The sequence below is a fragment of the Periplaneta americana genome, chromosome 1, assembly GCF_040183065.1.
Source record: "Periplaneta americana isolate PAMFEO1 chromosome 1, P.americana_PAMFEO1_priV1, whole genome shotgun sequence".
Taxonomy (NCBI): domain Eukaryota; kingdom Metazoa; phylum Arthropoda; class Insecta; order Blattodea; family Blattidae; genus Periplaneta; species Periplaneta americana.
This window is the reverse complement of record NC_091117.1, coordinates 210677943-210701363: the sequence shown is the minus strand read 5'-3', so window position 1 is coordinate 210701363 and position 23421 is coordinate 210677943. Positions and strand designations below refer to the sequence as shown.

The following is a 23421-nucleotide window of genomic DNA, read 5'->3' as shown; positions in this document are numbered from 1 at the left end:
TCGATATACTGATAACGATGAGTGGCTGATATCATTATAATTAAGTATAAATATGTGCAACTCGAATGGAGATTTAAATTATTTAGCTCTGTGGTTCGCTGGAGACGTATTTTCTGCCGAAAAACTTGTACGCTAATCACACAGAAAATGGAACCTTCACGTGTACTAACGCAATATCTCGCTGCTACAGCAGGTAAGAAAACGTTTTAAACACAGAAAATACGAATATAGAGTTATGTCAGTCTTTCAATCGGCCCATTCATTAAGTCTATTACACAGCCTGAACCATAAGTAATGGCATTACTTCTGGTGGATGATTCCTTTCGTAAAGAGCAACGAAAAATTAAAATAATATTTTGCAGTGTTTTCCAGAAAAACGTGCATTTTAAAGATATGAATTGTGCGATTTTGCAACGCTTGCTTTGAATAGGGGAGTGGGAGGTCATAGCCATGTAGCCAACATTGTTTTTAAAATCATAAGAAAAGTTACAGATGATATGCCGTTCAACTTTTGTATTTAAACTGTGTTAGAGAGCGAAATACGAGCAATGTTCATTTTAAGTTACACAAAATAACTTGGAAGATTTAAAATAAACTCCATAACTTAATATATATTTTAATGTACCGAAGTACATATGATATTTCCATGCAGATATTTTGCGTCATCATACGATGAAAGAGTAATGGAACGGAGAAAAATTCTCTCCGGCACCGGGATTTGAACCCGGGTTTTCAGCTCTGCGTGCTGATGCTTTAACCACTAAGCCACACCGGATACCCATCCCGGTGTTGGACAGAATCGCCTCAGTTTAATTTCCAACTCTTGGGTTCCCTCTAGTGGCCGCCCTCTGCACTACGTCATAGATGTCTATGAACGTAGGACTGAAGTCCACACATGTGCTGAGGTGCACTCGTTATGAGTGACTAGTTGGCCGGGATCCGACGGAATAAGCGCCACTAGAGGGAACCCAAGAGTTGGAACTTAAACTGAGACGATTCTGTCCGACACCGGGATGGTATCAGGTGTGACTTAGTGGTTAAAGCATCAGCACGTAGAGCTGAAAACCCGGGTTCAAATCCCAGTGCCAGAGAGAATTTTTCTCCGATCCATTACTGTTTCATCGTATGACGATGCAGAATATATGCATGGAAATATCATATGTACTTCGGTACATTAAAATAATATATATGATATGCGTAAATCACTTCGTTGTTTAAGACGGCGCTTATCCCGTCGGATCCCGGCCAACTAGTCATTCATAACGAGTGCATCTCAGCACATGTGTGGACTTCAGTCCTACGTTCATAGACATCTATGACGTAGTGCAGAGGGCGGCCACTAGAGGGAACCCAAGAGTTGGAACTTAAACTGAGACGATTCTGTCCGACACCGGGATGGGTATCCGGTGTGGCTTAGTAGATAAAGCATCAGGACGTAGAGCTGAAAACCCGGGTTCAAATCCCGGTGCCAGAGAGGATTTTTCTCCGTTCCATTACTCTTTCATTCCATAACTTAATTTTAATTAAATGTTCAGAGAACACAGACAATAAGATACGCTTATTTCAAACTAAATTTAGAAGATTAAGAAATATTTCCACACTCCCATTTCAATTCAATTTTCTACAGAACTTGAACAATAATAATTATTTCACGTTATAAAAACATTTTAAAACTTTTAAAATTTCACAGGAAAATAAATAGAAAATGTGATATGCCTATTTTACGTTAAACGAACGAACTTCTTCGTTTAGTGTGGCAACTCTGTTTACATCTGGCACATATCAAATGGAGTTTATGTGTCTGTTACGAACAGCAAATCTTGCGACGGTGATGGCAGGCTGCGCACTGGGTTGGACCTCACCTGCACTACCAAAAGTTTCAATCCCAAAGGATCCACAGAATTCAGAGAATGAAGGTTGGGCGCTCTTCGACACAGAAGAAACATCTTGGATCGGTTCCCTCACGCCGGCCGGGGCAATAGTGGGGCCATTCATTGCAGCCAACCTAGCCGACGCCATCGGTCGCAAGTGGACTCTCCTCTTGTCGGCGATTCCTTCCTTCATCGGCTGGATGATGATCATTTTCGTGGAGACCGTGGCTCCAATCTGCGTCGCCAGGTTCATCATAGGCGTCGGCGTCGGAATGGTGTTTGCAGTAGCACCTATGTACGTCGGAGAAATATCCGAGGTGAGCATGAATTACACATGGCTGGCTTCGAGACTTTGGACCCGATACTAGTAATATACGTTACAAGAGCGGTATGTTGACATTTTCGTGTTCGAGGACATGAAAACAAACATACCACTCGTGTATCGTACATTATTTTGTGCGAAGATCGTTTATTACACACCTGAAAGACGAATTTCTAATTAGTTGCAATGAAATCTCCATGTTGGTTTCTGTTTAATGACGGCAACTTCGGAAAACCAAAATATCTTTCTTCAACATTGTTGCTATAAAATGTTTTCTGTGTTTACTATACTCTAGCATGCCGTGATATACGTCTGTCTTTTTTTCCCCCAGTCTATAAATGCGAACTTAAAACAAACGGTAAGGTTATGTAATTATTTATTTTTCATTTTAATATTTTAACAATATTATTTATATAACATATTGCAGTAATAACATCGGCATCTGGAATCTTGTTGATTTTTTCACGGCTTCCTTAATGTTACTTGTATCAGGAATGCAATAAGTTTCGTGGAGTAGTAGACTTTACTTAATTTTTGCAAATATTTAAAAACAATAATTAACATTGAATTTAGGTGAAATTGCAGTGATAAGTTTCCAATTTATAATTATTACTATGTTAAACGTCTCTAAAAATAATATGTTAAAAGCCTAAAGCAGTAAAATGAATGTCGCGCTTAAGCGGTAAGAAGAGGGAAATTGTTATGTGTGTTACGTTGGGAATACTGAATGTGGTATTTCACACTTACCGCGTATTGGTTCTGTGCGGAAAACAAGCAAATACGCACGATCTCGCACAAAATAAGTTTACTGTGCATGCACTATAGGTTGTTGACTCGCTGCAGGTAGATAGAGATGTGTTGAGGTAATAACGTTGCTATTTAGAGTAGAGTACGGTAGTACGGGGAAACACACATATATGTACATTCTGAAAGTAAATATACGTTGCACAATGACGTCAAAAGAATGTGAAAAGCATTTATTCTCCTGTCTTTTATAAGCATTTGTGTTTAATTATACACAGTGTTAATGGTGGAAATAAGCATGTAGCAATTTTAATTTTTTCATTTATCCTATTGGTCGTCTTTAGGAAGTGCAGTTACAGAACCGAATTGCAATGTACCTACTACAAGACACATTCTCAGTGTCTCAAACGTAAATATTTTTCGGTTATCTGCCAAAGTTTGTACTGTAGAAAGCTGCGCTCTACGTCGCATGACGTGATAGGAGCAAAACGAAGAAACCTAACATCGTTGCAGTCTCTAACAGACAGTCCTTCATTCTCGGGTGACTCTATATCCACTAATTTGCTGTTTATGTTACACAATGTTCCATATCCGTTATTATTACTTAAAATTGATTTCCACTTCTGTTTTACACGTTCAGTAACTGGTGTACTTGGTGTCTCATTAATTCTCTTCATCATTTTCTAAATTAATTTGAGGGCTTCCGGCATCTCTTGCTCTGACTTTTCTAACCGTGTAATAGCTTCAGACACAGTTTGTATGAAAACCAAATTATTTGTCAGAATCTTTAAATCCAGAGCGTTTTCCTATGCGTATTTATTGGCATTCATTCTAAAGTACCCCCACCCACTGTACGCTTTACCACTATACTCAGAACGTCGTTATGCGGATTTCCCACTCTATTGGGTCCGAAGTCTCGAAGCCTGCATATGACCTTCTTTTTCGGAAATGTTTATTCTTTGTACTTTCTTGTTTCTAAATATAAATACAACCACAACGTAACAGACAACATCATAAGAAAGACTAAATGAAAACAGAAAACGCAACACAAACACAAGAACAAAACAAATAGGCCTACATCACACTTACTTACTGGCTTTTAAGGAACCCGGAGGTTCATTGCCGCCCTCACATAAGCCCGCCATTGGTCCCTATCCTGAGCAAGATTAATCCAGTCTCTATCATCATATCCCACCTCCCTCAAATCCATTTTAATATTATCTTCCCATCTACGTCTCGGCCTCCCCAAAAGTCTTTTTCCCTCAGACCTCCTAACTAACACTCTATATGCATTTCTGGATTCGCCCATACGTGCTACATGCCCTGCCCATCTCAAACGTCTGGATTTAATGTTCGTAATTATGTCAGGTGAAGAATACAATGCGTGCAGTTCTGTGTTCTGTAACTTTCTCCATTCTCCTGTAACTTCATCCCTCTTAGCCCGAAATATTTTTCTAAGCGCCTTTTCTCAAACACCCTTAACCTATGTCCCGCTCTCAAAGTGAGAGTCCAAGTTTCACAACCATAAAAAACAACCGGTAATATAACTGTTTTATAAATTCTAACTTTCAGATTTTTTGACAACAGACTGGATGAGAAAATCTTCTCAACCGAATAATAACAGGCATTTCCCATATTTATTCAGTGTTTAATTTCCTCCCGAGTATCATTTATATCTGTTACTGTTGCTGCCAGGTATTTGAATTTTACCACCTCTTCAAAGGATAAATTTCTATTTCGTACAATATTCTCGTCACGAGACATAATCATATACGCTGTCTTAAATACATCACACTAACATACGAAAATAAGAACACATACACGATTACATCATCTTTCAAGAGACTACAACAATGCATACAGAACACAGAACACACTACAAAACAATCTGAAGTGTTTTAAAAGCAAAAACAATGTGAAGCCGTCAGGGATGTTTTGAATTTATGCATAATTTAATATCATTAAAATACGTGAAAATTAATATCTAAGGAACTAATGAATGAAACTTTATGAAATTTGGTACTGTTATTTAAATGTGCAGACACAAAAACCTGCCGAATTTGAAAGAAATTAATCAAAAACTTTAAAAGTTTCAAAACTCAGTCCCAGTGTCTCTTAAAAAACAGAAACCGATAATAACAATATTTTAATGTCTTCAACTATTTCGAGTTATTGAAATCATTGCCTTTCAATTCACACAACAATTTAGTTCATAGCGTTCACACCTGTGAAGTAATGGTTAGCGCGTCTGGCCGCGAAACCAGGTGGCTCTGGTTCGATTCCCGGTCTGGAAAAGTTACCTGGTTGAGGTTTTCTTGGGTTTTCCCTCAACCCAATATGAGCAAATGCTGGGTAAAGGCTGGTTCACAATAAAACGGGAACGAGAGCCAGAATGAAAACGAGAAGCTGAGGACGTGAATATGAAAATTTTTGATTCACAATAAACCGAGAACGTAGACGACTATGCATATCGATATGCATGTCAATAACGATATGTAAAGTCGATATTATGCATTCTGATGTTATTTGTGTATAATTGACCAATGGCGTTCTCTCATGAGTACAAGGCAGCCAACATAAACACAGGTTAACCAACTTCGAAATTTCAACTGAAACATTTAATTAGGTACGGTACTATAAATATGCCCATGCATCTTTAGTATCACAACCTATTTTAAGTCTACCATAACGTAAAATAATTAGAGAAGAAAAATTTGTAATAGAACAAAAATGAACACAACAGTAGTTATTGAATTGAAGCATAAATATATAGCGTGTAATACAACCATTACAGTACGGTAATAAAATATGATTCGCTTCCGATCGGTGTTCAAAGATGCAGCTATTGAAAGCCACATATTCTCCTCCATTTTCTCATCTTTATACGAGGCGCGCCGCTTATCGTAAACGTGAGGATTTTCCTCAACACTCAATATTAGAATCTCATCAAATAAAACTTGCTAGATGATGCACAGCACAGAACAAAATAATGCATAGGTTATGTCACGGTCTTCTTGCTACAAAATATATGACGACAAAATAGCTTTTAGATGGCAATATAATGAATCTAGTGGGCTGTGATCGGAAACGTGAACGCCAAAGTTGAAACTTGGCCAACTCTCCGTTCTCGATCCTGGGCTCCGGCAAGCTTTTCGTTAATTGTGAATGCTCACATTTAAATGTACACATTTTAACAATTTTACCGTTTTCGTTTTCGTTCCGATTCTTGATTCCGGTTTATTGTGAACCAGCCTTAACTATTGGTGCTGGATCCCGGACTCATTTCACCGGCATTATCACCTTCATCACATTCAGACGCTAAATAATCTAAGATGTTGATAAGGCGTCGTAAAATAACGTACTAAAAATTAGTTCATAGCATACACATATTTAAAGCTCTTCCTTTTGTTCCAGAACCGCGTTCGAGGAGCTCTAGGCTCTTTCCTGCAGCTGCTGATCGTCGTGGGTTTCCTGGTCGAATACTGCATCGGGCCTTATGTGCAATACTCCATACTGGCCGTCGTGTCTGCGATCATACCTGTGATGTTCGCTGTGTCTTTCTTCTTCTTCCCCGAATCGCCCTACTACTTGCTGGCCAAGGGGAAACAAGAAGAAGCAGCTAAGGCGCTGCAGTGGTTCCGTGGGCAGAGCAGAAACGGAATTCAGAAGGAGCTGGAAGGAATGCAAGTGAGTGCTTTGTTCTACATTCTATATTCTATTTGCAGACTCTGAGTGGCTTCCATACTTTGCCTTTCTATTTAGTATTTATTTATTTAACCTGGTAGAGATAAGGCCGTCAGGCCTTCTCTGCCCCTCTACCAGGGGATTACAACTACTGGGTGTTCAGTTCAAAATGTGTCTTGGCTCGCTGTATGCCGTCATGTGGCTAGGTGATGAGCCTAGGGAATTCAATCTTCCTACACTTCCGCAGCTCAGGTGTATAATCTAAGAGGCAGAGAAGTTGGCTAGCAAGTACGGCGTTCATTCTGAAGAGTACGTGCCGATACGTACGGTAACGCCGGTAGTGGCAGGAATGTGAACTGTTTGGAAATACGTACTGTCAGGATATGGGGAGAGGGTTAAGACGATTACTTACGTATTTGTTGACATTAACTTCGACAGTCAACATGGACACGGAGCATTTGATTTGTGTTGTGTAATGTTATCGTACGCAACCGATGATAACAAATACCCTGCGTACGACTTGCTGGCGCAAAACACAGTTCGAAAGAGGTTATGGTAGCACACAGACCGTACAGACCGCCATCTGTTGCTACGACGTTCAAGTTATACCGTACACGTTCTCAAGTCCAGATTGAAGAACGCCTTAAATAATAGGCAACTTCTCTAACATTTAAGCTGAAACTCGCTTCAAATCGGTGACCCAACAACAGTGACGTCATGACACACTTTGAAATGAACACCCAGTATAATATGAACAATAAAATTACAATTAACATTAAATTTACAATTACAATTACAATAAAAATTAAAGTACGACAAGATTACCTGATTAATGAAAGCTAGACATTTTATCATAGAAGTTAAGAACAAAGAATATTTTTGTATTTACTGAATTACAAATTAAACCTACAATAACAAAATTCTATAGTGATGAAATTACCATATACTGAGATATTTTGTGACACATTAAGAGAACTATTTACAAGAAACCATGTCTGAACGAGTCTCAATTACTGGCCAAGTGCCTAGTAAGTTTGTGTTTGAATTCAATTTTATTTCGACAGTCCCTAATGCTAGCAGGTAACGAATTTCAGAGTCTTGGCAGGGCTATTGTGAAAGAGGATGAGTATGAGGAGGTGCGTTAGGATGGTATTGTTAGTATTGTTTCATGGCGAGAGCGTGTGTTCAGATTGTGGTGGGAAGAAAGGTAAGTGAAGCGAGACGACAAGTACGAAGGAATAGAAGAGTTCAAGATTTCGAAGAGAAGGAGAAGTGAATGTAAATTTCTTTTCTTATCTAGTTTAAGCCAACCTATTGTTTCCAGGGATGGGGTAATATGATCATATTTACGAACATTGCTTACAAAACGTACACACAAATTATGAGCACGTTGAAGTTTCGTTTTGTTGTTGCTGGAAAGGTCAGTCAGTAAAATGTCAGCATAGTCAAAATATGGAAATACAAGCGCCTGCACAAAGGACTTTTTTAAGCAAGAGAGAAGATGAACATTTATCCTTTTTAGCATATGGATAATCTATATATATAATTTGAACTGGTAATGGAAATTACGGGAAAACGGCTGAACGGATTTTAATGAGTGACCCCTCATTTTCATGCCTGGCATCCAAAGTTTTTCGGAAAAGTAGTAGTTTTCAGTGAAATGTCAATTTTCCTACATAATTTTCCTATTTTCCAAAATCCATCTGTTGTCAGTTTTGAGAACTAATTTTATTCAATCACGGCCGACTTGATTGAATTTCAGAACAAAACACACACTACAATCAACAATAGGCTATTACATGAAGGCCATGACCTGCAGGATTGCCGACAAATTTAGAGCTCAATTCAATTTGTTATTAAAAACTGATTCTGCACTGTATAATTTTCTGAATACAGCTGTGTATTGGATATTCAAATCTACGAAACTTGAGGTGGTTTGATGACATTACTACCGTTAGAAATTAAATATTATTATAGTTAATATCATGATGAATCTATTTTTTCATTAATTGTACATAATATTGATGCTATATTGATGACATGAAAGTGAAACGTTTTGAGGTTATGTAAGTAAATGTAGAGAATATCTTAATTTAGATCTTCATTTCTATAATTTACTGAGTGGCTCCTATATACAGTATAACTACAAAACTTAAGTAAGATAATAATATTGTTATTAAAAATCAAATATGTTTATACTTATTAACCCAGTGGGGTTGGGTCATTTTCTTATACTTAATGGCGGTGTAGTGTAGATATTGATATGTGTCATTGTCTTCAGCATTGGCTCGAGAGAGCGCAAAAATTACAGTTCCTAAGGAAAGATCAAAAGGTATTACTTACTGATAAAATAAGAGGCCTAGAAAATTTTGTAGTCTCCAGATAATTTCAGCAGGATCTCTTAGTAGGATAAAATGATTTTACGCTCTACATTTCAAGTTCTACATGCAGGAGCTATACGAAAATGCTATTGTTCGAAAGCTTAGCAAAACCTGACATTTTTTTTTAACTTTTGCCTACAATCCACAATGACCTGAAATAGCTACTGCTATTGTCCTGACATTGATACTTGCGTTTTCGCGTTGAAACTCAAAAACTGAAGTTGGATAGGTTCAAGAAAAAGTATTTGGCCTAAAAAAATCCACTCAGGGGGAGTATGTTTCATTATTATGGAAGCAAATAACTATCAAAAAGACAAGTATTCTTCATTGAAAATAAATCTGAAAAATTTTTATTTGAACGTCTAACGAACTTAGTTTGCAGCATTTGCTGCACAAGCCACTAGTAGAATATACTTTTCTGCAGGTTTCTAGTCGACGTAACAGAGAAACTCAATGAATTGAATCTTAATCTCTATAATAATGGTTTGGAGTTAAAACTTATAATGTCTCAAGCATTTAATGAGGTGACAAACTGGTTTCAGGCAAATGACCTCACTTTGAATGCAAATAAAACTCGCAATGTACTGTTTTCTTTACGTAAAAATATTGATTCCAATGCTAAGAGCCATGTTAAATTTTTAGGCTACAGTTGAGGAGGAGATGAAGAACAAGGCCAAGTTGAGCGATCTGATAGCCACCAAGGGCAACATCAAGGCGCTGTATCTGTCCCTGGGACTCGTAGCTGGCCAGCAGCTGTCGGGCATAAACGCGGTGCTCTTCTACAGCCAGGACATCTTCACAGCCAGCGGCGGGTCCCTGGGGGGCGCCGAAGCCACCATCATCATCGGCTGGGTCATGTTCTTAGCTTCTGGTGTAACGCCCCTCGTCGTGGAACGATTGGGTAGGAAGATGTTGCTCCTCATTTCTGCCGGCGGCATGATCCTGGGCCTGGTGAGTAGTGCTTGCTTGGTTGCTCCCTATATATAGTCGATAAGACCTTCCTACTTAATCTCAGTGTTTTAGTCGTTATCAGTTCCTAACATGGATTACTGAGGAATAAATGTAAAGCCAAGGATTGAGACAGGATTTATCTCGCCTCACAAATTTCCGCACAGCGAACAATTGTCTCTCCCTTGATTGAGACTGCACATGTCTGACCAACGTATAGGCAATTATAATCGCGACGCTGTTATTCCCGGCGTGACTCCTTCTCTTTGCTTACGTCTTAGGAACTCAAGGCTCTATAAAGTCTAGGTAGGTAGTATCGTTCGCCATTTTTGTTCTTTCGTTGCCGAGCTACCAGACGAGGGAGCTATTTGCCACACCGTTAAACTTTATCATGTCGTAGCTCCTATGATAATAAGTCAAACGCACTGTAATTCAGCAAATAATTGAGCGTCAAATAACGTCCTCGTGCGCTTTCTGCGAACGCCAACGAAAGAGCCAAAATGGCGGGCGATTATATTTTAAGCATTTATCCAGCCTTAGGAAATGCGTTACATTTTCATCAGAGAATCACAAGACGCACGCGTTTAAATGTAGCCGACCTGCAACGTGATTGGCTGCCGGAAATTAGAGCGATGGGACTATATAAGTATGGACACTGCGCGTCGGTACCTTTGACGTAGCAAGACTGATTTAAATTACCTTCAAACCAGTTTGAGCGTAAGATTCTGCTTTTTCCCTAGAGTTGGCACTAACATCACACCAGCTAGCAATCGACAAAACGGAAATATAACACATACAATTATTCATACATCTAGATACATTATGTACACATTTTTTTTTTTTTATTTTAGTAGGTTATTTTACGACGCTTTATCAACATCTCAGGTTATTTAGCGTCTGAGAGGAAGGTGATAATGCCGGTGAAATGAGTCCGGGGTCCAGCACCTAAAGTTACCCAGAATTTGCTTATATTGGGTTGAGGGAAAACCCCGGAAAAAAACCTCAACTAGGTAACTTGCCCTGATCGGGAATCGAACCCGGGCCATCTGGTTTCGCTGCCAGACGCGCTAGCCGTTACTCCACAGGTGTGGACTTATGTACTCAAAATAAATTGGGCCGATGAAATAATAAATCCGTCATTATCTGTAATGTCTAGACTCAGAGTTCCTTTATAATGAGAGTTGAGACGTTGGCCTCATCAACAATTAAAATAGCCTATGTAATGATTTCATAGCGCTGACAATGAAAAAACAAAACTTCTATGAGAAGTAAAGCATACGCCTATATATTGTATACAAATATTAAACGAATTTGATATATAATTTTACAATGTATTATATTATTTTATAATATAATTTATTATATATAAAGCATAATAATTATTTATGCAACAAGTGGATAATCTTCATGATTTTTACATGAATGTTGTCGCAGTCACTATCGTTCGTGCGACAATAGTCAGAGTGTCATGATAAGATTATCCACAAGTTGGATATAGCACTTCATGGTATCATAGCATTATAAATTGTAGGAAAGAAATTCAATTCGGAATCTATAACTGACAAATTATAGTCGCGACGCTATTATTCCCGGCGTGACTCCTCCTCTTTGCTTACGTCTTAGGAAGTGAAGACTCTATAAAGTCTAGGTACGTAGTATCGTTCGCCATTTTTGTTCTTTCGTTGCCGAGCTACCACACGAGGAATCTATTTGCCACACCGTTAAACATTATCATGTCGTAGCTCCTATGATAATAAATCAAACGCACTGTAATTCAGCAAATAATTGAGCGGCAAATAACGTCCTCGTGTGCTTTCTGCGAACGCCAACGAAAGAGCTAAAATGGCGGGCGATTATATTAAGTATTTATCGAGCCTTAGGAAATTCATAACGTCTTCATCAGCGAATCACAAGACGCACACGTTTAAATGTAGCCGACCTGCAACGTGATTGGCTGCCGGAAATTAGAGCGACGGGACTATATCTTCATATGTTCGTATAGATTAGTTGCGCCTGGCCTTGGCATTGAGTAAAGAGTAATGGATGATCTTGCAGGTTATGTTACAAATGTTCCTTTATTTCGTTAATATAGTTTCTCTGAACCACAGAACTGTTTTTCGTGATATTACAAAAGTGATACAAAATTGTTAAAGAATGGAAATAAATGATACGTTACCTTCAGTCCTGCATTTCATTTCTTGTTACGTCGCGCGTAGAAACGATAACCAAGACAGCAAGCGTTCCGGTATTACATCATAGCACACACGTCATTGCTTTTACGGTACGCGTCCCATAAGAGAATTACGCACGATTTTCGATGTAGTAACGACTTGTTTATAATGCTAAGATGGCATAAAAATTATTATTACAGCTAGTTTATCACTGAGGAATAAGGAAAAGTTGTTAACTTTAATTTATTGGCAGCAAAGCCGTTAGGTTAAGTTTGGATCCTGTGTCTCAACACTGTTATTCAATTATTATCGAGGAACTGTAGCGTGTGCTCGATTACACTAAACTTTAGTTATGTATTATATGTCAATAATATTGGAAACAGCTAAAAAATATGCTGTTTAAAACTTCAATGATTGTGTAACTAAGAACTTCCCTGTCTTTCAGATTGTTCTGGGTGTGTATTTCTTTATGAGCAACGACGGCCAGGACGTGTCTTCAATCGGCTGGCTTCCAATCATCTCACTTGTGTTCTACATCGTTGTATATTCTGTCGGTAAGTTTACTTCAGTATTATAAAAAAAAAATAAAGTACTAAATTACTGTCCGTTAACGAAACTTCTATATTATAACTTGCCCATAAACAAAATTATTTCAACATTTCAGAGTTCAAAAGAGAGTGTGTGTGTAGAATAAATTTGTATTCATGAGAAAAATATTTTAAAAATGAATTAAACCATACTTGTCAAAAGCAAACAATTAAATTACTGATTACGTATTTTGTTATTCAGGAAATTACACAAAATGAGCTGTATTTTCATCCTACAATCAACTGATAATAACAAAAACTACAGGTTGCCAGGCGACGATAAAAAAACAAAAGATGCGAAAACGAATGAGGTGTACAAACAATTGAATGCTCTATCATATTTAAGGAGAGAGGACAGTAGGCCTATTTTTAAAACTTTTTTCCTATTTGGTGTAAAATACTAATTTTTTGTATGTAGAGAGCTTATACCTGTAGAAACTCAACCAAAAATAAATATTTTGAAAAAAAATATTTGGGGGCCCAGATTTGAAAAAAATATACCCAATGCAGGATTTTATTAAAATCGATATATCTAAACCATTTTTAAAGGTAGATTCATCCCGTTTTTTGAAATGTACTTGCAAAAGCATGCTCTACAAGCTGTCTATGACAGAATTTTGATATTAGTCCCTAAGTTTGTAAAATAAAAAATTAAAATTTAATAACACTTTTCTGAATTCCTTTCTTGTAAACAAACGGACGTAGTTTTAAAATGAAATCAATTAATAAAATTCTGTTACAGAGAAAAGTTTCCTAATAGTCTAAAGAATGTGTGTTCTAAATTTCATGCATGTATATTTAATAGTTCAGAAATTATATCCATTTTTGTCTGGCAATGTAGCAAAAAAGTGAAGTTACCGTAAACCGATAAAAGGGGGTGGCTTATTTAAAAATCCATAGCGCAGAGAGTTTAAAAATGATGTCTCAACATCCGATAAGGGCACAAATACCCACAAAATGTTATGCAATGCATTCCACACATATCACAAAGTATTTAAAGATTTTTTTTTTAATTCACTCATTTTTCACCAAAAAAAAATACCATCCTCCCCCCTTAAGTATAAAAATATAGGGTGCCATTTGTAATTTCAAAGTTGGGTGATTGGGGGTGTGGGTGAAATCTAAAATTCAATTAAGCCTGGTTTCAGACTTCCCCCTCAATATCTAAATTGATGTGTTTTTTGTTTAAATTGAATTCAAATTAAATAATTAGTTACTTAGACTGGGAAGTCTTGAAATGAAAGCCCTGTATGTATATATATTTTTTACAAGCACTCTACGTTGCGCGATTCTATTAAGTGATTAAATTTACTGTTTTAAGGTTTCGGACCTCTTCCGTGGGCTGTGATGGGCGAACTTTTCCCATCTAACGTGAAGAGCAACGCATCTGCTTGTACCGCGTCTTTCTGCTGGGTCATCGGCTTTCTCATAACGAAGTTCTACAGCAATATGGCTGAAGGTCTCGGCAACCATTACACTTTCTGGATATTCGCCATATTCACCGCATGTTCCGGAGCTTTCATCTTTTTCCTGCTTCCAGAAACGAAAGGAAAATCTCTTCAAGAAATCCAAGCAATACTTAACAAGTGAAGTACTTTTGAATGAGTATTGCTGGAATTATATGATCTTCTTCGTTTCATAACGTTGTAACAGACCTTCGAAATCTCTTAGTGTAAAGTGTGCGTACTCACTTCCATTACTAATTCAGTTTGAATATTCCGGTACTCAAATCTGTGTGTTGAGAAAGACAATTGAGTCATTGACATGGGAAAGGTCGTAACTGCCAAAAATTCGAATTTTTAGGTTTTTCATTGAGAAGGTAGTAAATGGCCATGCCAATGGGACAGAGAAGGTAGTATGTCCGTATGTAATGAAACGAAATTGGAAACGTAGTCACTGGATGTTGTAAGTTGTATGTACACAGCTGTTGGCGCGGAGAAGGTAGTAACTCCTTTACAACATCAGAGTGTGTCTAGACGAATATGGGCTGATAACTGTGCAGGGCAGAATAAGAATCGGATGATTCTAATGGTCCTGATTTACATTATTGCCAAGAAACATTTTGATTCAGTGGACTTGAAATTCCTGGTTTCAGAACATTCCTACATGCCATGTGATAGGGAATTTAGCATCATAGAGAAAAGAAAAAAAAAGATGCAAGACCATGGTTCCAGAAGAAGTAAGGCCTAATAATGTAATAATGATGAAGGATGAGGATTTCTTCGACTTTTCTGCAGAATGTGACAAGTTTTTGAATACAACTCCTATCAAAATCAGCACCCTCAACTGGATTAGACTCTCAAGAGCTGATTTTCCTCTAATAAAAACAAGACATTCATTTAATGGCCTTGAAATGTGGACAGAGCACAGGATTTTTAAGAAAGGACAGTCATTAACGTCAATCACTAACTTGCAGTGCTTGCAACGCCTTGAAAGAAGACCAGTCGTCCATGATGCCAAAAAGAGAGACTTGTTATCTATGTTAGACTTCCTCGATGAAAAGTATCATGCATTTTACCGAAAAATTTGTGCATAATGTATAAATAACGTTAATTCTCAGTTTGGCTAAGGAGTGATTTCAATGTTGTATTTTCAAAAAATAGGATTTCACAGATAAATATGTGCCAGACTTTTCAAATTTCATATGTGACACAAACATGAGTGTATGTCTTTCATTTAAAGCAGTTTCTGTAATAATGTAAGCGAGAAAGTGTTCTTAAATTTGTTTTTTGCTTCCCCTGAAAAAATTTGTTTTTTGGCAGTTACTACCTTTCTCATGTCAGCGCCTCAATTGTACAGATGGAATTCTATGGAGTGATTCGTGAAGTTCGAGGAACTCCTTTTTTTACTTGTCTCACTGTCCGAGTCTTCATCTGTGAATAATATCATCCGGAAGTGACACAATGCAGTAGCTACCCCTTACTAAATGATGTGAATGAAAACAGTCACAGAGAAGTGGTGAAATGGTAACAAGGAAAGCAGGTGTAGTCCAAGGAAACCTATTCCTTTACGCTCTTTTTCCACCACGAAGTCCATTTGACTTTTCCGAATTTCTAGCCTATGTTTTCAGCATAAAAAGTTGGGCTAAGATATTGATCTGAATACGAACTTGTGTATATAATATGCTCCTTTAACTTACATTTATGTCTGTATATAATTTCCTACATCACCTTCATACTGTCAATCGCTCATTAAAAATTTATCTCAAATGAATTTATAATTGCGTACTATTAACAAATGCAGAATACAGGAGAAAAACGATGAATCTCCTAGTTCTGTTAAGAGTGAGATAATTATCTAATTTAATGTTATTGCTGTTCCTATCGAAAATGAAGGCAAGAATCACTATATCTCTGGAGACAAGTTACTTTTAAAACAACACTAAAGTTTGAAGTAAACTATTAATCCATTTTGAATCTTGCGTACACTACTTTTAACACTTGAATATAAGTAATTGATTAACTAGCGGACTTACTCGTGTTAATTATGTAAGTTTGTGCGGCTTACAGCTGTTTCGGTGCTTCATCACACCATCCTCAGAGCCTACTTGATCTACATACGCCGATCACATAACCAATGCTAACCATACATACAATAACATAAATACGGACATGGAAATCCTACACATACAACCCAAGAACCAAAAACTCGAACACACTAGAACAATATGAAATATACAAACACACTAAAACACACCCTGATCAAATTCTCAACACACAGATCAATTTCAGAACACACACACTATTTGACTCCACTTTTCAACAATCAAACGCACCCACACAACAGGCAGAGAAGTTCGAGATGACGCCGAGATCTAGTAGGCTCTGAGGATGGTGTGATGAAGCACCGAAACAGCTGTAAGCCGCACAGACTTACGTAATTAACACGAGTAAGTCCGCTAGTTAATCAATTACTTATAAACTATTAAATTAGATAATTACGTCACTCCAAACAGAATTGTGACATTCATCGTTTTTCTCGTGTACCCTTCAAATGTAAATAACTGAGTGATTTTACATTTTTACTACAGAAAATTTGTTTCAAAATTTTGTAAGTTTTAAAGTACGTTATCAAAGACAGATATGTGAGAAACTAGTACACAGTTATTTCTTCATTTGTATGCTATTAACCAAATGCATGAATAGTATAAAATTAAATTATATGAATTGTGTTGCAAGAGAGACAAGCTAAATTTCCTTAAAAATATTGTAAATAGACCATACTGTACAAAGTTACATATATAAGTTATATTATAATAAAAAGTTATTGTCAGTACCATAATGTGAGTTATGGCTTATAGTTGTCCATTCTAAATAATATTTTCTTCACATACCTTCTGTTGTAATAAATTTCATGTAATATAATTGTGTAATTTTGTTACATATTGATTATACTGAAATGTATTATATACAATCAATTTTTGTCGTTATTATGTGTACATCTGTGTATTGCTTACACTAATTCAACATTAAGTGTCATTATGTAGCTTAAAATATAATATTTTAAGTCAAAAAATCTCAGGCATAAATAAATAATTTTAAAAGAAGTACGTATTTTATTTATACATACTTTCGAGAATATTTCGCCTTTTTAGAGCAGATAGGAGATTTTATTCAATGGGGAAAATGTGAGAGAAAAAGTTAATACGATATTTTTATTATCACAGTATTAAAGTACACTCTTTCCATTATCAAATTGTTTCTATAAATTTTAATTATGAAATAAGTTTTATTTGGGAATGCAATTCTATAAAATCCAGACATTTCGGCATCTTACCTCATGCTTGTGGTAAGATGGAGAAAAAATAGGCCTAGTGGAAAGGTGGTTTAAGAAGTTGAATGTTTATTAAGTTTGTTAATAAACAGTGCATCACAATCACAACAAGGAAATGCTTACTAACAAATGGCTTTTATAGAACTCGGAAGTTCATTGCAGCCCTCACATAAATCCGCCATTGTTCCCTATTCTGAGCGAGATTAATCCAGTCCCTAGCATCATATCCCACCTCCCTCAAATACATTTTAATATTATCCTCATATTTACGTCTCAGCCTCAGGTTTAGTTTCCCCTCAGATCTCCCAACTAACACTCTATATGAATTTCTGGATTCGCTACATGCCCTTCCCATCTCAAATATCTGGAGTCAATAATCCTAATTATGCTATGTAAAGAGTACAATGCGTGTACTCGAGGTGATACTAGGCACTATGGTTTATGGTCTCTATCGATATATATATATATAAAATTTGAACTGCTAATGGAAATTATGGGAAAACGGCTGAACGGATTTTAATAAATGACCCCTCATTTGAAGCTTGGAACTCAAAGTTTTTCAGAAAAATAGTATTTTTCACTGAAATGTCAATTTTTCAACATAATTTTCCTATTTTCCAAAATACATCTGTCGTCAGTTTTGAGAACTAGCTAATTGCATTTCAGAATAAAACAAAACACACACTACAGTAAAAAATATTACACGAAGGCCATGATCTGCAAGAATGCTGACATATTTAGAGCTCAAATTAATTGGTTATTAAAAACTTAACTTACTAAAAATAATTTACAGGTCCGATTCTGTGGTGTGTAATTTTCTGGGTACAGCTGTGTATTGGATATTAAAAACTACAAAACTTGAGGTGGTTTGATGACATTATTACCATTAGAATTGAAATATTATGGTAGTTAATGCCATGATGTGACTATTTTTCATTAATTATAAATATTAATGCTATATTGATGATATGAAAGTGAAACATTTTGGGGTTACATAAGCAGATGTGGAGAATAACTTAAATTAGATCTTGATTTCTATATTTTACTGAGTTGCGGCTGTATAGTACATACCCATATAGTTTATGTTACTGAAAGCTATAAAACTTACGTAAGATAATAATATTATTAAAAATCAAATATTTTTATGGTTATTAATCAAGTGGGGTTGAATCTTTTTCATATATTTAATGGCGGTGTGGTGTAGACATTTATATGCGTGGTTCTCTTCAGTATTGGCTCGAGATAGAGTATCTTTCATTATTATGGAAGCAAATAACTTTCAGAATGTCTGGTATTCTTCATTGAAAATAAATCTGAAAAAAAAATGTTTATTTGAACGTCTAATGACTTTAGTTTGGAGCATTTGCTGCACAAGCCACTAGTTTAATATAAAATAATCCTTCACAAAGTCAAGGAACTAATCGACAAATCCTATTTCCAACACAGACAAGAAATGTTCCAGGTCGAATTATATTTCTGATTGTTTCAATACTATTAAGAAACAGTGAATATTCCTTCCCCGCGAGCCAGCTTTCAGGGAGCAGTCACTATTATTTAGGGCGTATCATAAGCCCTTCGGTCTCTTGTTCAGTGTCATCACCCTTGCCGTAGAGCTGCAGAAAGCTAATTTTGATCTTTCGTGGACTTCAAGACAAGTCCAATGTTATTAGAAGACAGGCTGAAGTTCTGAAAGAGAATACCCAACACAGTGAGAACGTATACACAGTCTACTGTAAACACTGTAAACTTGTGAAGCGTCCCGATAAAATTGAATAGGCTACTATGTTGGTACAGTTAGTTGCGAAATTATGATTTTGAAAAGTATAGGCTGCCTCAAAGTCCCGGGGGCCGGAATAAATCGGGTCGCGAGCCACCAGTTGGCCATCGCTGCTGGAGGATGGTAGAAACTATGGACCATATTCATAGACATTCTTAGCACGGGCTTCCAGTAGATGATCAGCGAACTGTTTTTCGTATTCATAAACCAGTGTTAGCGATACGATATGATATGAATCCTGTACAAGTAACCAGTCGATAGCCGGGGCTAGTTTAGCACGCTCGTAGCGCGGGCTAGCGAAATGTCTATGCATAGCACCCTATAGATCTATTAATGTAGGTGTGGAGTGAGCAATTCGTGTATAGTCTATACTATAGAATGAACTTTATGGATCAGTTATTCTCAAATGTTCCGTGGTGATGATTCTTACAGAAGACAAGTCAACGTTTCATTGCGAAGTAAATGATATAATCTTGCCAAGGTCAGACATGAGGCGACCTAAGCAATGACTTCTACTATCAGCAGAAACGCATAAAAGTCCAGTCAGTAATCGAGTAAGCTCATTTAGAGCATTTAAACAGATTTCAGAATTACATCTTTTCGAACGTTTGCAGCTTGTAATTTATTGTCTTAGTTTACTTCACATAAATGATGGTGTATGGTGTCATTGCGGCAGGAGAAGCGAATGTACAGCGAGAAATGTCTACTGCAGCATTGTCTTTGTTTAACATTAATTATTCCTTTTAGAATCGTTGGGACTTAAATCTATAATTCCGGAGACGTGTACATGGTTAGTGCTTATGTATAGTACCTTGCAACTATACTTATTCATACAGAACAAATAATGATATAGGCACTACAATAAACTTACTAAATATGTTTCACAATATTGACGATTAAAATTAATTCCAAAAATAAGTTCTAAAATATTTCAGGCAGAAGAATAATAATTGCAAGGTGGAGACCAAGAAAGAATTAGTAAAAGAGAACGAAAGAGACAAAAGTAGCGTCATGTTGTGCAAAAGTAAAGAATAAAAAACAGACGAAAGGAAAGAGAGAGAAGAAACAGAAGTTGAAGGGAAAAGAGGAAAATAAAAGAAAAAAGACGAAGAGAAAGAGAAGATAATACAGATTGTAAACTTAAGAAATTTATGTAAAATGAAAGCTCAGAAATAACTAAAGGCTTGTTTATCTTAAATAAACTTCTACTTTTGTTCAAAATATTGTATCTTCGATATGATGCGCAAGAAAATATTAACACCAGAACTAAATAAAAGGGGAATGATAGCAATGAAGAAAATACGAAATTGCACAAAAAGAAGTTAATTGCCAACGCATTACAGGATTTTTGTATCCAATTGATAATGCTTATGCTGCTTGTCATAACAGTCTAAGGAAAATATTTATTTCTGGAGATCATTATCAGAATACGACATTGGTGACATTTCGTTTCATGATTATGAAACAGGACCTCTTGGGTAACTGAAGATTTTAATTAAATTTTGTAATTTTTCTTGAAACATCTATCAAAATTTGGCATTGTTAATATTTTCTATGGCAATTGAACATTCGCCGGATTTGTTGGCGGAGTAAGTTGATGTCTGACGCAAAGATACAGATTGTCATATCATTGACTGGCAAGAAGCGAATCAATTGGAGTAAGATATTAACAAGTGACCTTGAAATACATTGGCGCGACTGCTGCCCGACCTTCTTATCATCTCTCCAGCCAGCACTTCATCAGAACTTATGCAATGTTGAAGGGGATTTTGCCCTTACCATTTAGTGACGCAATGTGATGTATTCGCCATTCTGAAGCACATCAAAATATCGATGAAAATATAAGTTATTTCAATTCCTTTATTGTTACTGGGGTACATTTCGCGTCAAAGATATATGAAATAAAGTGCATTAACTCTCCCATGGAATTACATAAGACAAATTATGGAAATAAGAGTTTATATAAAAAATTGTATTCCCTCTTTTCGAAGTAGTCTCTGTGAGCGGGATAGGAACTCGAGTTCAAGATCATGCTAATCAATGCAGTACTTAAAAAATATCTAATTTAATTTATTATATTTCATTACGTCTATGAAGTTATTTATTTATTTATTTAATTTACTTATTTATTTATTCATTCATTCATTCATTCATATATTTATTTATTCATTCATTCATTCATATATTTATTCATTCATTCATTCATTCATTCATTTATTTATTTATTCACTCATTCATATATATATATATATATATTTATTTATTTATTTATTTATTTATTTACGTCTATAACAGGGCAAAACCTCAATTACAGTAGACAGTACAAATATTTGCTTAGAACATAAAATTGGAGATAACATGAAAAAATAGATAAAACAGATACAAATGGAAGGTACAAGTGTAAATACAAATGAAAATTACAAAAGAAAAATGAAAAAGCAGACAGATACATACTACGTAAATAAAAGATACAGATATAAATGAAAATTACAAAAAAAAAAAGAATGAATAATATAGATATCATAACCAAAATGTGTAAAATGTAGCTATAAATGGCAAATTACAGAGTAACAAATAGATAGCAATACTATTTAAAATCAACTACCTTCAGTATATTAATAAGAAAATGTTTATATTTCATGTAAGAAATGCTGAAATCTAGATCTCATGTTTTACATATGTCATTGAATTTTGAACACATTTTTAACACTGGTGAATTTTTATGTGCTGAGGTGTTTGGTTTTTTATGTTATGAAGAATGGTTTCCCTAGCAACAAGTTTTTGTGTGGGAATTCTAACAACAATAGCTGTAAATACAACAGAAAACACGATCGTGCAAAAATAAATATATTGCAAGAGTCCTACAGTTTTACCTTCCTTTAGAAGACAGTCAAAGAAGAAGAAAGAAAGTATTTAAAGAATTAATTGTTATCGACCGGATTTTAACCCGTGAACAAAGGACTGAATGACAATAATGATTATCACATCAAATCTCCAAGTGTGACTCATAGACTGGAAGTCCACATCTGGACTAATTGTGCAACACGTGACGCATAAATGAATATGATTTTAAAAGTGAAACGTGATTTGCACGGCTTAAACAATAATGTACTCATTAGAAACACAGATTAAATATCATTTGACATGCCACTATTACGAGAGTGTCTTGGAGCGAGATAATTCCTACTTGAACAGGATTCCTAACGAGATATTTCAACATTCTCTTTTACAAATACGTGAGTTATTGAATAAGGAAAGAAAAAATGACTATAATACAAAACTTATAAATAACACATGCAAAATATTATAATTTAATTGCTAAAAATATTGTGTCCACTTCAGATACCGGCATGTACTGTACAGAGCGTCTGCCGTTCATGCAATATTTGTTTAAGCAGCCCAAATAGCAGGCGAGACATGTGGGAGGTATTTAATGGTTTCGCAGGCGGAATCAAAGGTAAATAATAATTATAACGTCCACGATATCGTCACGTGAATGTTACTAATGTTAGACTTCGTGTAATAATCAAAACCATTCACAATAACTTCAGGTGTACCCCAAGGATCCAATCTTGGTCCCTTGTTCTTTTTACTTTATATCAATGATTTGCCTAAACGATATGCTGATGATGTTAAATTGTATAAAGTCATTGACAAACAACAAGACACTTTTGAACTACAGCATGATTTGGACAGAATTTATAGATGGAGTACTGACGATTTTCTTCTGTTAAATTCTAATAAATGTTGCTTTATGACATATTCTAAAAATAAGACAATTGCTCAAAATTCGTATGAAATTAATAGTGTGAAATTACTTAGAGTAGAATCATTTAAGGATTTGGGTATTTATTTGACACACAACTTATGTTTTAAAATGCACTTATTCGGGGTAGCTCAGTGGTCAGAGCGCTTGGTACGTAGAACCAAGAACCCGGGTTCGATCCCCGGCGCCGGAGCGAATTTTTCTCCTCAAATATTGTCAATATTGCAGATATTATTCTGTAGGACAAATTAATAAAATCTTTAATATTAATATATATGAGGCTCAAAGTGTATGAAAATTCTGCGCCGGCCTTTCTTGTCTCAGACAGTTAATCATGGACACTCCGTACAGAGATAAAACGAGACCAAAGAGTGCAGAATGCGCTATATGCACACAC

At 36.0% G+C, this 23421-nt stretch overlaps 1 protein-coding gene and 2 non-coding genes across 3 annotated transcripts; 2 read left to right on the top strand and 1 right to left on the bottom strand.

The window, feature by feature from the left end:
- Positions 1–61: 61 nt before the first annotated feature.
- On the top strand, positions 62–17125 carry LOC138707509 (facilitated trehalose transporter Tret1-like). Its single transcript, XM_069837027.1, has 6 exons — positions 62–193; positions 1815–2188; positions 6352–6624; positions 9645–9953; positions 12567–12675; positions 14030–17125. Exons 1-6 carry the CDS (start codon positions 148–150, stop codon positions 14296–14298), a joined length of 1380 nt encoding a protein of 459 aa, XP_069693128.1. The 5' UTR covers positions 62–147; the 3' UTR covers positions 14299–17125.
- On the bottom strand, positions 704–775 carry TRNAC-GCA (transfer RNA cysteine (anticodon GCA)). The gene has a single exon. It is a non-coding gene; the product is annotated as a tRNA-Cys (tRNA).
- A 6019-nt stretch (positions 17126–23144) lies between the features above and the next one.
- TRNAT-CGU (transfer RNA threonine (anticodon CGU)) lies at positions 23145–23217 on the top strand. The gene has a single exon. It is a non-coding gene; the product is annotated as a tRNA-Thr (tRNA).
- Positions 23218–23421: the final 204 nt, after the last annotated feature.